Raw genomic sequence first — 15,101 nt, forward strand, 5'->3', positions numbered from 1 at the left:
GCACTCTTCCTTGGGGATGCAAGCCTTTCATCTCTCTCTCTTGGGGATTGGCCTTGGCACAAAGCGTTGAAGCCGAGGACCCTCCTGGCGTCCTTCTGAGAAATTCGGGTGACGGCAAAAGCGTTTCTGGGGTCTTGACACCTCTCGCCGCAGGGCCCAGCCCCTTCCCACATCTGCGGGCCAGAAGGCTGAAGGGACGGACAGCCTTCAAGAGGCACTGTGGGCCTCAGCTGTCCGAGAACACCACTCCATCCCCGTAGCCACTGCCTACGTCGTCGTGGTGGGACCCTTTGCAAATTGGGTGTCGGAAAGAATGCGCCTGCTCAACTTCCAACTCTACACCAGCTTGGTCCTGCTCAAAGGAGAAGAAGGTGGATAAAGCAAGCCCTGAGGAGGGAAGGAGCAATCTGGAAGACCTCGCTCTTGCCCTTCTTTTGCGCATGGATTTCTCCTCTCTGCCTCGTGGGTCTTTGTGCGGCCAGGAACTTCCCAGCAGCTGACTTTGAGAATGAATGGCGATGTACTCTAGCCATTCCTAACGCGCTCCTGCACCTGCCTCCCACCGACCAGACCCAATTCAATGCCCTGCAGCTGATTTGGGGACGCTTGGATCTTCTCCCCGAGAGTGGCCGCCGGCGCTGGGTGACCGTCAGATATGACGGTCCAGAAACTGATCGCCACAGCCGTGTTGGTCGCGCTGGTGTCCCTGATTCTCAACAACGCGGCTGCCTTCACTCCCAACTGGGTGTACCAGACCTTGGAGGATGGGCGTAAGCGCAGCGTGGGGCTGTGGAAGATGTGCTGGCTGGCAGAGAAGGGCAAAGGAGGTGTGGGCGCAGGTGCCAAGCACGGGCAAGGGGTGGAGCATGAATGCGAAGCCCTGGGCTGGGGTTCAGAGCCCGCTGGCTTCCAGGAGTCCCGAAATACTGTCAAACGTAAGTCTCGTTTCTCATTTGTCATTCTCCACTCGGTCTTAAAAATGGCCCGTGAGGCACGGCCCGTAGGTGCTTTTCCCAAAGGCGACTGGATTTTCTTGAGTGGGTTTTTTTTTTCCTTCCTGAAAACATTTTGCTTCTGAAGAACTGAAGAAGCAGCTTGTCGGATAAGAAGTAAAACATTTTCAAGGCAAAAAAAACCCCAACAACAACCCAAGAAAGACCAGTTGCTTTTGGGAAAAGCACCTTTGGGACAATCATGACCGAGCATCTTCAAAGACGTTGGGTCTGTCGCGCAGCAAACTTGGCTCAAAACTTTGCCCCTGGAAAACTAGAAGGCGGACTGTGAAATATTTGCTCCGTCGGGGCTCGATCTGGAAAGGGGTGAGGGCCAGAGGTTTTTCTCTCTCTCTTCAGAAGAAGCTTCAACGAAGCAAGAAAGATACTCGGGGAGCAAATGAAGAGAAATTGGGTCCAGAAAAATAACACAGTTGGGCTACAAGAGATGGAGAAAGACACAGAAAATACAGGAGGCAGAGTAAATGCGGTATTCAAAGCTAGATAAGATGAACCGGCTTTGCAAGCATCTATTTTGACTTAAAGCCATCAGCAAAAGCTTTAACAGAGGATTTGCTGTAGTAGCTGATTCCTGCACTGATCCAAGGATTGGATTAGACACTGTTTCTCAACCTTGTCAACTTTAAGATACCTGGACTTTGGCTCCCAGAATTCCCCAAGCATGCTGGCTTGGGAATTCTGGGAGCTGAAGTCCACGCCCCTTAAAGTTGACGAGGTTGAGAAGCACTGGACTAAAGGATCCTTAATCCTTCATTGCGGTGAGGTTGGCTGTTTGCTTTTAGGCTCGCAATCCAAATATGGACACTGTTAAGACGGGTACCGTGGGAATAAGATGGGATCTCTGTGAGATCTTCCCAGTTCACACCCCCAGTCCAAACTCTTGGTTAAAAAACAAACCAAACGTGATGGAAGATTTCTCCTGGCAAAATCTTCCCGGTGGGAGAGGATAAAAGGGGTCATTTTTGCAGGGGGGAAAAAAAATGACAGAGAACAACCAGTTATAAAACTCTTCCCTCCTGACACCCTTCCTTTTGTAAATCTGCTGCAGGCTACAGCTTTCTCGACTGTACCTTAATTATTTTTTTTTTTTTAAAAAAGGAAAAACTAGAGAACAACTACACTCAGCTCCGTGACACGGGAAGTTTGACCTTTTGTTGTGCTATTTCCAGTTCACTAGGTGGCAATACTTGGCAAGCGTGGGAAGGGGTGAGGAAAATGTCTCGGGAAGCCTATTCAAAGAGGAATATAGGCAGTTTCTTTCCAGCAAGTCAAATTCTTTGCTCCATTTCAGCCAGTAATGCCTGCTCCTCGCTGACTAGGCTTCCCCCAAATTTTAGGACATCCTTTCACAGCTTGACTCCCTCTTCCTTGTGTCCCCCCTCGTCCTAGTAATAATAATAATAATAATATAAAGTTGGAAGGGACCTTGGAGATCATCTAGTCCAACCCCCTGCTCAGGCAGGAACCCTACACCATTTCGGACAAATGGCTGTCCAGTCTCTTCTTAAAAACTTCCAGTGTTGGAACATTCACCACTTCTGGAGGCAGGTTGTTCCACTGGTTAATTGTTCTCACTGTCAGGAAGTTTCTCCTTAGTTCCAGGTTGCTTCTCTCCTTGGTTAGTTTCCATCCGTTGCTTCTTGTCCTGCCTTCAGGCGCCTTGGAGAATAGCTTGACTCCCTCTTCTTTGGGGCAGCCCCTGAGATACTGGAAGGCTGCTATCATGTCCCCCCTCGTCCTTCTCTTCGTTAAACTAGACATACCCAATTCCAGCAGCCATTCCTTGTATGTTTTAGCCTCCAGTCCCCTGATCATCTTTGTTGCTCTTCTCTGCACTCTTTCTAGAGTCTCAACCTCTTTTTTACATCGTGGTGACCCAAACTGGATGCAGTATTCCAAGTGTGGCCTTACCAAGGCATTGTAAAGTGGTATTAATACTTCACGTGATCTTGATTCTATCCCTCTGTTAATGCAGCCCAGCACTGTGTTGGCCTTTTTGGCAGCTGCAGCACACGGCTGGCTCATTGTAAAGTGGTATTAATACTTCACGTGATCTTGATTCTATCCCTCTTGATTCTATCCCCTCCTTGTCATCTGCTACCTGGGAACTACCTGGGAATTTCCCACCCCACCTCATCCCACCTGTTTCCCAAACAGACCTTACTAAATCTAGGAAGTGGATCCCTCCAAGCTTCCTTCCAGAATATCACAGTCAAATATGTTTCAGAGATAGAATTCTCTGCTATGTGGTTTTGCTTTTTTTTTTTAGACAGCTCTGATTCCATTCTTGACCACACAGCTCTTTAATCCGAATACAATCGGTGCTCACCGGGGTCAGAATTCATCCCAGAATATAAAATAATCATGCAAATGTGAAGAAAATGAATTATGTGATATTGTTTGATATTTGAGGAGGGGAATGATTTGAGTCTCCCAAAGTAGCAGTGGAAAAAAAAACGAGGCCACCTCTGTGCCTAGAGATTGTGGCTACTTCTCCAGAGCAAGCAAATCCAGAAAAGAGAAGAAAAGTATGTTTACGGAATTGTGTAGACATTTGCCAATGCATATTCCGAAAACTTGTCTATCGATAGAGTTCACATACTCTCTCTCTCTCGAGAAAAAGCAGGATGCGGTGATCAGAAGAAGCACCACAAATCTTCATGGGTTGCTTTTTTTTTTTTTGTAGGATATCAATTTCTCAATCCCTGGAAATCTGGCCCTCAGACCCATTTTTGCTTTTAATTAGGCGTTTCCTAAATACATTAAGCCACGAGACACTAACATTCAGCAAAGACCGAGATCCTTTCTAAAATGCAAAAAGACTGTGCCAAAAAATTAACCGCAGGGGGACTAAAAAAAAAAAAAGTATAGTCTTGTGAGTTCTCACATTCCACTTCAAAGCTGCTAATCTTGACCTTACCAAAGCGTTTGTTGACTGACCCAGGGAAGTATGAAAGGACGAAGTAGCGCAGAAGAAAGGAAATGTTCTGGAAATCCATTGGTTGCAAAACAGCAGGAGACCTGCTTTTAGAGCTAGCCCGGATGAAGCTGAGGGCATCTAGATGTCTTGGCAACTGACATGTATTTATGACAGTTGCAGTGCCCTGGGGTCATGTGACGGGTCCCCTTTTTGCAACCTTCTGGCAAGCGAAGTCAACGGGGAAGCCAGATTCATGGATAACTGTGGCAAGAAAAGTCTTAAAACGAGGCAAAATGCACCCAAGAACTGTCTTGCTTAGCAACAGAAATACGAGAGAGAAAGAGAGACAGAGAGAGAGAAGAGAGAGAGAAGAGAGAAAAAGAGGAGAGAGAGAAAAAGAGAGAGGAGAGAGAAAGAAAGAGAGGAGAGAAAGAGAAGAGAGAGAAAGAGAGAGAAGAGAGAGAGAGAAAGGAGAGAGAGAGGAGAGAGAGAGGAGAGAGAGAGAGAAAGAGAGAGAAGAGAAAGAGAGGAGAGAGAGAAAGGAGAGAAAGAGAAGAGAGAGAAGAGAGAAAAAGAGGAGAGAGAAAGAGAGAGAAGAGAAAGAGAGAAGAGAGAGAAGAGAGAAAAAGAGGAGAGAGAGAAAGAGAGAGGAGAGAAAGAGAGAGGAGAGAGAAAGAGAGAGAGGAGAGAAAGAGAAGAGAGAGAGAGGAGAGAAAGAGAGAGGAGAGAGAGAAAGAGAGGAGAGAGAGAAAGAAGAGAGAGAAAGAGAGAGAGAGAAGAGAGAGAAGAGAGAAAAAGAGGAGAGAGAAAAACAGAGAGGAGAAAGAGAGAGGAGAGAGAAAGAGAGAGAGAGAACAGAGAAAAAGAGGAGAGAGAGAGAAAGAGAGAGGAGAGAGAGAGGAGAGAGAAAGAGAGAAAGAGAGAGGAGAGAAAGAGAGAGAGAAATCACTATTTTTGTAGTTTTTGGTTAGTTCTCATGGCTGGGAAAATTCTTCTATCCTGATTATGGCCCCATTAGAAAGACTGGCGCACGGCCAGCCTCTCAATTCAAGAATCCAACCATTCTACTCAAGAACTGCCAATACTGTTGGAGGAGAAACATGTGTGCCTTTACTGAATGATTTTTTTTTATAAACAGAAGGATTAGCTACTACCCAGAGAAAGCTGTTTTCTATCACAGCAATTAAAGAGAACGTGAAGATGCTTAGAGTGGAGAATAGTTGGCTTTTGGTCTGCGGTTGATCGTGGAAAAAGAAGAGGGAAAATGGACGCCGCTGGAACATTTTAAGTGTCAATTTCATCCATTATTCTGCATCCCATAATGTCCTACCAGGGTCCACAGAAATCAGGGGGAACTGACGGCTTTTTCTCCATGACTGCTTTGCAAGAACCAGTCTTTGGTGGGCTTATCACTGCTTCTAGACAGGAAAGCTCTAACTTCACAAAATCGGCTCTTCTCCTGCTGAAGCCTTCTGAGCTAGAAGACACATCGTATTTTGAGATAAGTGAATTTCAAACAGGATGTGCACGGAGGTTTCATCCATCCATCTCGGATCTGCAGCCCGGGCGCTGGAATTGGAACGTCTCCAGAGCATTTAGTTACGCAATAGTGAGGGAAATGCCTCTTTTTCCTCCCAAGTTTGGCCAGTTATTTCATAAACTTTGACGAGATCTTGCTCATTTTTCTAAGATGGGGGCTGTGTGTCTCCAAACCTGGCAACTTTAAGACTTGTTGACTTCAACTCCCAGAATTCCTTGGCCAGCCATGCCAAGTTGAAATCCACAAGTCTTAAATGTGGCCAAGTTTGGAGAGCCCTGTTCTAAGAGAGAGAACTTTCATACGCCTCATCTTTTCCTTATTGTTGACGGTTTCTACAAGTTAATAAAATTTCATTTTTTGGTGCCACGATCGTTCTGGAGCAGTGTGACTACGGCAACTAAGCCAGGCTTACTGCTTCTCAAAACCAAAGCTGTCTGTTGCATGGAGAATCTCATGCAGAAGCTATCCAGGCAGTTTACAAATCCCATACGTCTCATTTAGCAACAAAAATTTGGGGCTCAGCTGTAGCCGTAAGTCAAGGACGACCTGTAAATTGGACAAAGAATGAACAGAATAAGAGAGTTGGAAGAGACCTTGGAGGTCTTCTAGTCCAACCTCCTGCTCAGGCAGAGACCCTATACTATCCCAGACAAATGGCTGTCCAGTCTCTTCTTAAAAACCTCCAGTGATGGAACACCCACAACGTCTGAAGCCAAACCATTCCACTGATTAATTGTTCTAACTGTCAGAAATTTCCTCCTTAATTCCAGGTTGCTTCTCTCCTTGATTTAGTTTCCATCCCTTGCTTCTTGTCCTGCCTTCAGGTGCTTTGGAAAATAGCTTGACCCCCTCTTCTTTGTGACAGCTCCTGAGATACTGGAAGACTGCTATCATGTTCCCCCCTCGTTCTTCTCTTCATTAAACTAGACAGACCCAATTCTTGTAACCGTTCTTCCTATCCCAAAGGTGCTTTTTCACAAGGCAACTGGACTTTCTTATTTTTTCCTTTGAAGATGTTTTGCTTCTCATCCAAGAAGCTTCTTCAGCTCTGAGTGGAGGAGAAGTGGAATATTCTTCAAAGCAAAACAAGGAAGTCCAGTTGCCTTCTGAAAAAGCGCCTTTGGGATAATTATGGCCTGGAGGACTGAGAATATCCATAGACGTTCTTCGTATGTTTTAGCCTCCAGCCCCCAGATCATCTTTGCTGGTCGTTGGTGGTTTTCTTTTTGCTTTGTTGCTTATTTTCTCCAGAGCTTTCCTAGTGGTCATGAATAAGTGGGAGCTGTCCAAAGACTGGTACTCTAGACCAGACATGTCAAACACAAGGCCCGGGGGCCGGATGTGGCCCGCGAAGTGGTTTCATGTGGCCCGCGAAGCCATCCTGGAAACAGTGAGGGAACGGCCCCCGCTGCCTTGGCCCTGGTCCAGGCCGGCCGGGAGCCAATGTACAATTTTGTGGTGGCCATCTATGCTGAAATGCATTCAGTCTTAGCTCCACAAGGCCGTCTGGAAACAGCGAGGAACCAGGAGAACCTTGAGCAGCAGCCTTGAGGAAGTGGGGCTGGGCTTGGTGCCGCGGGTGCTCAAGGGCCAGGCTGGGCATTTGACCTCTGCTGCCCAGGGCTCTGGGCAGCCCGCACCACCATCCAACCCCCCCCACATGGCCTGAGAGCAACAGTGAGGCTCCTCCAGTGGACCATGCCTTGGCACTTGCCCCGGTCCCACCCCCTTCTGCCAGAGACCCCCAGATCTGTCCCACTCCTGCCCAGGCCCCCCACAGGCACCCTTGACGCCAACGATGTAGAGTTGGCCATGCCCACCCAGTAGGCCACACCCAATCCCTCCACGCCCACCCAGTAGGCCGCACCCACCTTGGCCACACCCACCCGGCCCCCTGAGCGCAACCGCAATGCTGATGCGGCCCTCAATGAAATTGAGTTTGACACCCCTGCTCTAGACCAGTGGTTCTCAACCTTTTTAATGCCGCGACCCCAACCGGTCGTAAGTCGAGGACTAAACCGGTCGTAAGTCGAGGACTAAACCGGTCGTAAGTCGAGGACTACCCAACCGGTCGTAAGTCGAGGACTTTCCCTGCCCGGGAGCGCCGCGCATGCGTGGTTCCGCCCCCTGCGCCGGCCGAGGCGTAGCTGGCAAGCGGCAGAGACGGAGCAGGCCGACCACCAGCTGGCCCAGCCCAAGGGAGGTAAGGCACCCGCCGGAAAAGGGAAAAAAATGGCGGACAAAAAAATGGCAGACAGCCTTGCTTGGCGACCCCCGTGAAATGGTCGATCGACCCCAAATGGGGTCCCGACCCACAGGTTGAGAACCCCTGGTCTAGACACTCTTGCAGTGAGTGATGCGCTCAGACCGATGGCTGTGGTTGCAAAGGAATCCGATTCACAGCCCAAAACCACAAGAGCACTGGGGCTAGTTTTGAAAGCGGCAGCAGCAGCAGCAGCAGGGGCATGATACAAAGGGTCCAGGAGCCAAGGGCGTGAAAATCTCTTTCAAAAGACACAGGAAAGAAGCAGACGTTGGAAAGCTCCGTTTCCTACAAGCTGGGCGAGGAGCAGCAACGCAGGCCGGCCCTTATTATAGCTCTTTGGGTCAAGCGTTCAAGTAGAGGGGAGTGGTCCGGAGCCGAAGAGGGACTACGTGATCTGCTGGGAGTGCTAAATATAAACACCTGTCCAGTTGAATTATATGATTTACAGAAATACATTTCCCAGATGAAGTTTGGGGGGGGGGGAGAGAGAGAGAGAGCCAGGCCAAAGGCAGAGCAGCTCTGTGTGGGAATGGGAAAGAAAGAGATGTTTACAGAGGCAGCAGACCAGAGATAATGCTGGGATTTATTAGCCATGTCTCAGAGGCTTTGGAAAACAGCCAGGCCAAAAAAAAAAAACACCCCCGGAGGAATTATCCAATCCGTCAGACTCTTGGAAGTTCATGTCTTCTTAGACCAAAAAGGAAGAAACCGACTTTCAGAGACCCAAAGTTCTCCTCTGGCAAAAGCCTAGCTTTGGATGAGCCCAGATTTAAGTAGCTCGTCAATACCTACTTCGCGTGGCTTAATCTAAGCCATGACATGGCTTGTTTATCTTTGGCTTAGAGTGTTGTGGTGAAGTCACCCATCTTTGCTTTTTGGACTTGGCTTGTGGTTGAACTATTGGGCGAACCCAGTCGGTTCTGTTTCATTCAACGAGCCACGGTTAAACAAGCCACCATTTAGGACCACGCATGACTGCGGCCGAAGTCCCAGCTTAATTTCAGACACTGCTTACGTGACCTATTTGAGACTTTTAAAAATATCACTTCCTTGTGACCTTGGCATGAAAAAGCTGTGGGGACAGTGGTCTGTTCGAAAGGAGAATGTCAAGGAAAGATGTCTAATTTGTTGGTTAGTAAAGGTACAGTAAGTCCTGGACTTCCAGCCGTTTGTTGGGTGACTGTTCGAAGTTACAACAGCACTGAAAAAAGAGACTTACGATCGTTTTTCACACTTATGACCAGTGCAGCATCCCCATGATCAAAATTTGGACGCTTGGCAACTGACTCATATTTATGACAGTCGCAGTGTCCCGGGCTCATGCGTTCACTTTCGGAACCTCCTAACAAGCCAAGTCAATGGGAAGCCAGGATCACTTAACAGCTGTGTTATCATCTTAACAACAGCAGTGATTCACAAGAACTAGGGCAAAGAAGGTATTGTACAATGGAGCAAAGATCACTTAACAACTGTCTCACGTAGCAACAGAAAATTTTGGGCTCAACTGTGGCCATAAGTCAAAGACACCTGTGTTGTTGTTGTTGTTAGTTGCAAAGTCGTATCCGACCCATCGCAACCCCATGGACAACGTTCCTCCAGGCCTTCCTGTCCTCTACCATCTTCTGGAGTCCATTTAAGCTCACGCCTCCTGCTTCAGGGACTCCATCCAGCCACCTCCTTCTCTGTCATCCCATTCTTCTATTGCCCTCGATCTTTCCCAGCATCAGGCTCTTCTCCAGGGAGTCCTTCCTTCTCATTAGGTGGCCAAAGTCCTTGAGTTTCAACTTCAGGATCTGGCCTTCTAAAGAGCAGTCGGGGTGGATCTCCTCTAGGACTGACCGGTTGGATCGCCTTGCAGTGCAGGGGACTCGCAGGAGTCTTCTCCAGCACCATAGTGCAAAGCAACGAACGTCACAGCCTCTCCTCTTGTTTTTCCACACAACAACCACTCTGGCGGTAGGGTAGGCTGAAAAACAGTGAGCCTCCATGACTGAGGGAGAATTAAAATTAGTCTTGCCATTTCCGGTCCAAAGCCTTAACCGCTATGCCGCACTGCCTATCTTTTAACAGTGTATTGATTGTCCTTCCCGGGATTCCAATTAGAAAGCGAGAGCCATCTGCACAAGCCCTCTGGAAACAGAGGATTTGATACAGCAAATTAGGTGATTCATTCAATTGATAGGACCACTGAAATCTGATAACTCTTGGTGTGGTGTCTCCATGTTTACACATTCCTGGCTCATGTTTAAGCACTGCATACATATACTCTTTCCTCTTGTGGGAAAAGCCAATTTAGATCAGGAACACAGGCTGACTGATTTAGGAGCCCACCGCTATTTCGGCCTAGAAATCAGCTGCCACTGTTCTCAAGTTAAGAGCCTCGGTATATCCATATAAGCGGTATTAAGTGCACGGTGTTATTTCTAGAAATCATCAAGGCGGGATAAAAATCTAATAAATAAATAAGCCCAGACACTGGAATTTCCCCCTTCAGGACAGCCCGTTGATGATCAAACCATGTGACAAAATATCACTCAAATAATGCATTCTTCTTCTTCTTCTTCTTCTTCTTCTTCTTCTTCTTCTTCTTCTTCTTCTTCTTCTTCTTCTTTCTTCTTCTTTCTTCTTTCTTCTTTCTTCTTCTTCTTCTTCTTCTTCCTGTGCCATATCCGTTATCGGACGTTGGCGATCATGTTGGCGATCCTGTTTTTATCAGCAGCCGCACGAAAAAGTGCTGCTGAGTTTTGTCCAAACCAGTCCCTTAGATTTTGAAGCCACAATGTTCTTCTTCTGCCTGGACCTCGTTTGCCTTCAATCTTTCCCTGGAGGATTAAATGGAGTGTGCCGTATTTTTCTGGGTGTCGCATCACATCTCCGAAATATTCTAACTTTCGTTTTTTCATTGTTTTGATGATTTCTCTTGGCTTTCCCAGGCGGCTTATCACCTCCTCATTTCTGATCTTGTCTACACAGCTTAGACATAACAGCCGCCTGTAAATCCACATTTCAAATGCTTCTAGTCTCTTCAGGTGGCCTTCGGTCAGAGACCAACTCTCGTCTACTCCGTAGAGCAGGACAGAAAAAAATATAGCATCTGACAAGCCTGATTTTCAGTCTTAGGCGTATAACGCATGGATTGTGAAAACAGGTGACAGGGTACCAATGATTTTGTTTCAAAACAATTGCTATGTGAGAGGAATTCCTCCCTTCGTTATGAATGATTGCAGAAGATTCATTTATAGATGGCTATAGATGATTCATTCCGTCAACTTCCAATTTCTTAAATTAGCCTCTAAAGTCCCAACCGCGAGCAACATGACGGATAAAAATGATGAAAAAAAGAAATGCACGTGTGGTATTTCAGACAGGAGATGTCCAAGCTCTGGAACAATGCCCGGAAGTTTGCCTTACAAATCTCTCCTTTTCAAAATAAACCCGAGTATTATCCTTCATGTTTTCTCAAGGCACGGAGAGGATTTCCAAAAGTACAACTGGGCCTTTTAGGAAGTAAAAAAAAACGCCTCACTAGTCTGTCTATGCCAGTGGTTCTCAACCTTTTTAATGCCGCGACCCCAACCGGTCGTAAGTCGAGGACTAAACCGGTCGTAAGTCGAGGACTAAACCGGTCGTAAGTCGAGGACTACCCAACCGGTCGTAAGTCGAGGACTTTCCCTGCCCGGGAGCTCTGTGCATGCGTGGTTCCGCCCCCTGCGCCGGCCGAGGCGTAGCTGGCAAGCGGCAGAGACGGAGCAGGCTGACCACCAGCTGGCCCAGCCCAAGGGAGGTAAGGCACCCGCCGGAAAAGGGGGAAAAAATGGCGGACAAAAAAAATGGCGGACAGCCTTGCTTGGCGACCCCCGTGAAATGGTCGATCGACCCCAAATGGGGTCCCAACCCACAGGTTGAGAACCACTGGTCTATGCTACAGGATGCTATTTTTGTTATTGTTGTGCAGTTGGAAAGTTGGGTTTGACTCTTCAAGGCCCCATGGACCACAGCACGGCTGCCCTCCGCTTCTCCCAGAGTTTGTCCAAGTTCACGTTCATTGCGTTGAGGACACTATCTAACCCTCTCAACCTCTGACGTCCCCTTCTCCTTCTTTTGCCTTCTATCTTTCCCATCATTGGGGTCTTTCTCCAAGGAGTCCTCACTTCTCATTAGGTGGACAAAGTATTGGAGCTTCACTTCAGTAGCTGGCATTGCACTTGCTGAAAATGAATGATGCTTACCGAGAATAATTGTCGGGTGCGAAGAATGCTTGAAGTCCTAAGAGGTTTATGAGGCTGCCAAAGTTAATAATAATAATAATAATAATAATAATAATAATAATAATAATAATAATAATAATAATAATAATAATAATAATAATAATAATAATAATAAAGTTGGAAGGGACCTTGGAGGTCATTGAGTCCAACCCCCTGCTCAGGCAGGAAACCCTACACCATTTCAGACAAATGGCTGTTCAGTCTCTTCTTAAAAACTTCCAGTGTTGGAGCATTCACCGCTTCTGGAGGCAGGTGGTTCCACTGGTTAATTGTCCTCACTGTCAGGAAGTTTCTCCTTAGTTCTAGGTTGCTTCTCTCCTTGATTAGTTTCCATCCGTTGCTTCTTGTCCTGCCTTCAGGCACTTTGGGGAATAGCTTGACTCCCTCTTCTTTGGGGCAGCCCCTGAGATACTGGAAGACTGCTATCATGTCCCCCCTCGTCCTTCTCTTCATTAAACTAGACAGACCCAAGTCCAGCAGCCGTTCCTTATATGTTTTAGCCTCCAGTCCCCTAATCATCTTTGTTGCTCTTCTCTGTACTTTTTCTAGAGTCTCGACATCTTTTTTACATCGTGGTGACCAAAACTGGATGCAGTATTCCAAGTGTGGCCTTACTAAGGCATTGTAAAGTGGTATTAATACTTCACGTGATCTTGATTCTATCCCTCTGTTAATGCAGCCTAGCACTGTGTTGGCCTTTTTTCGCAGCTGCAGCACACGGCTGGCTCATATTTAAGGGATTGTCCACTAGGACTCCGAGATCCCTCTCACAGTTACTAAAGTTCAATGAGAATTTCTCAACATCAGCCTTTGGGTTCTCTTTAGATTTTTTTTGTTTTCTAGAGAGTAACCAGCGTGATAGCCAGTCTTTTGATGTTATAGTAACCTTCACCTCTGCTTAGCATGATTCTCTATTAAAGGTGTAGCAACTGTGACAGAGGGTCAAAAGTAGCTGGGGAAATTGATCAGAGCAATAGGGAATGTGCTCAATATCTTGCCGTAACTCTTCTTTTATTTTTCTCCTCTATTTTGGGGGATATTTTCATTTATAGCAAGTCCCTTTAGACTGAGTTACGCCCTTCGTCAATCCTGAAGATGCTTTTTTCATATGGCAAATATCATGGTTCCAACAGATGAAACTCTTCCGAGAACTTCCTCCATGATGAAATCTTCCCCGAATCTTTGTCAGCTTATCCCCCAAGTCTAGGGACAGCGACTGAGGCTCGGGACCACTAGACAGTTTGGAAAGTTTGGAGATTTTGGCTTAATGTCATGGTTCCGACAGATGAAACTCTTCAAAGAACTTCGAGGCATTGTTTACCTTAAAGAATCTTTATTCAAGTTGCATAGCATCGGCAGGTACATGGTCGAAGCCAAAATCTGGATTCCCCTCCCCTGAGCACATAGTATCAAACACAATTCTCTCCTCTAATTAACAATCATAAATCACATTCTCCAATTGGTTTGAAATGCAGGCTTTCCCTCCTGTTCTCCAACCCACCATTTCTTATCATCTCTTATTTCAAAAGTCCTGAGTTCACACACTATTACAATATTATTGTGTCTAACTAACTCCCATCACATTCCTCCTCATCCCCCAGTATCATCTAATTCTAAGAGTAAAACACAAGAAAGAAAAAGGCTGCATGTCCATATGTTGTCAAAGCAAGAACATCCGATGTTAGCAGCGTTGACAGCAAATGGACTTTCTTGTTTTCTTTGAAGACGTTCCGTTTCTCATCCAACAAGTGAGACGTCTTCAAAGAAAAAACAAGAAAGTCCAGTTGCCTTGTGAAAAAGCATCCTTGAGATGACTATGACCTGGACGATCGAGAATCTCCATAGACGCCCTTCGTCAATAGCCAACATTGTGTTCCTCGTGAAATGGCCTTCCTCAATCTGACACCTTTTAGATCTACTGGATCACAACTCTCACAACCGTCAGCATTTATGAAAATTGGTTTTCAACCCAACGTATCTACACGGCTTCTTCTTGCAAAAAGCTGGTACCAGATATGGACAACCGTTTGTCTGAAATGGTATAGGGTTTCCTGCCTGAGCAGGGGGGAGGGTTGGACTAGAAGACCTTCAGAGTCCCTTCCAACTCTGTTATCCTGTTATATAAGGACTCGAATAGAGTCATTCCCAGAAAGCTGACAACAACAAATGACTTTGGAACTCTAGGTCTAGTCACTGCCTAGGAGCATTCCATAAAAAAGAGAGCGCAAGCAATTATTCTCCTTCAGCTACTCCTAGGAGCAGGAATGTCTTCTCTCCGAGCAATAGCAGCTGGATAAGCTGCTGCATTGACACAGTAGGAGAGGAACGGAAATGATTAAAAAAAAACAGGAAATCAACCAATTCAGAAGAAAACGTAAGGGGGAAAAAATATAAAAATCCTCAATTTGCAGAGTCTGGTTTGAAGTGGCTTCTGTTAAATTACCTATCACGGAAAGAGACATTTGTATTCCTATTTCATAGTATAAATATTTATGAGATGTGTCATAGTATAAACACGGAACCAAAGGCGAAGAAAGGGATGGAGAGTCAATTTATGTCTCACCTCATTTCTATCCCAGCCATTTTTATTTATTCACAATTTCCCTGGAAGGAAATCGGGATTACATAGATATAGAGCTGTTGTCGTTGCAGTCTTCACACCTCTGGTTTTTTGTTTTTTTTTAATCTTTACATTAATCTTTAAAGACTGAGGTCAACCAATAAGCTTCAGGGTTCAGTGGATATGTGATCCCTGAACTAACCTTAGTAATCCAGCACATCAATTCCTACAGCACTTCACAGGGAGACAATAGCCTGGCTTATGGCATGCTTAGAATTCTTCAGTAGCCCGTTGGCCAAGTTACCTGAGACTTGATTCACACCTCAAATGCTGCTGTCTGAACTGATTTACATATAGATCCAGTTGGATCTCTCAGTGTCTTTGTACCCTGCTGGACCTTCGTTATGTCACCTCCGCTCTTTTTAGTGTCAATAATTCCATTTGTTGGAAATCAGAGGATACCGGTACAAAGTGATGCTCTTGGCACACCGTGACCTACCTATGGGCACATTTGAAAGACCTGTGCGCAGCTCA

The 15,101-nt window shown here is 46.3% G+C and overlaps 2 protein-coding genes across 2 annotated transcripts in view; one reads left to right on the plus strand and one right to left on the minus strand.

The window, feature by feature from the left end:
* Positions 1-15,101, minus strand: part of IFT140 (intraflagellar transport 140) — a 65,588-nt gene that overhangs the window by 13,372 nt on the left and 37,115 nt on the right. The window lies entirely within an intron of this gene.
* Positions 656-15,101, plus strand: part of TMEM204 (transmembrane protein 204) — a 24,362-nt gene continuing 9,916 nt past the window's right edge. The window contains exon 1 of the mRNA XM_015821305.1: positions 656-935. Coding sequence (XP_015676791.1) covers positions 656-935 — 280 coding nt within the window. The remainder of the gene's footprint in view (positions 936-15,101) is intronic.

Source organism: Protobothrops mucrosquamatus, unplaced genomic scaffold, assembly GCF_001527695.2.
Source record: "Protobothrops mucrosquamatus isolate PMUCROS unplaced genomic scaffold, P.Mucros_1.0 scaffold1298, whole genome shotgun sequence".
In the NCBI taxonomy this organism is placed as follows: Eukaryota; Metazoa; Chordata; class Lepidosauria; order Squamata; family Viperidae; genus Protobothrops; species Protobothrops mucrosquamatus.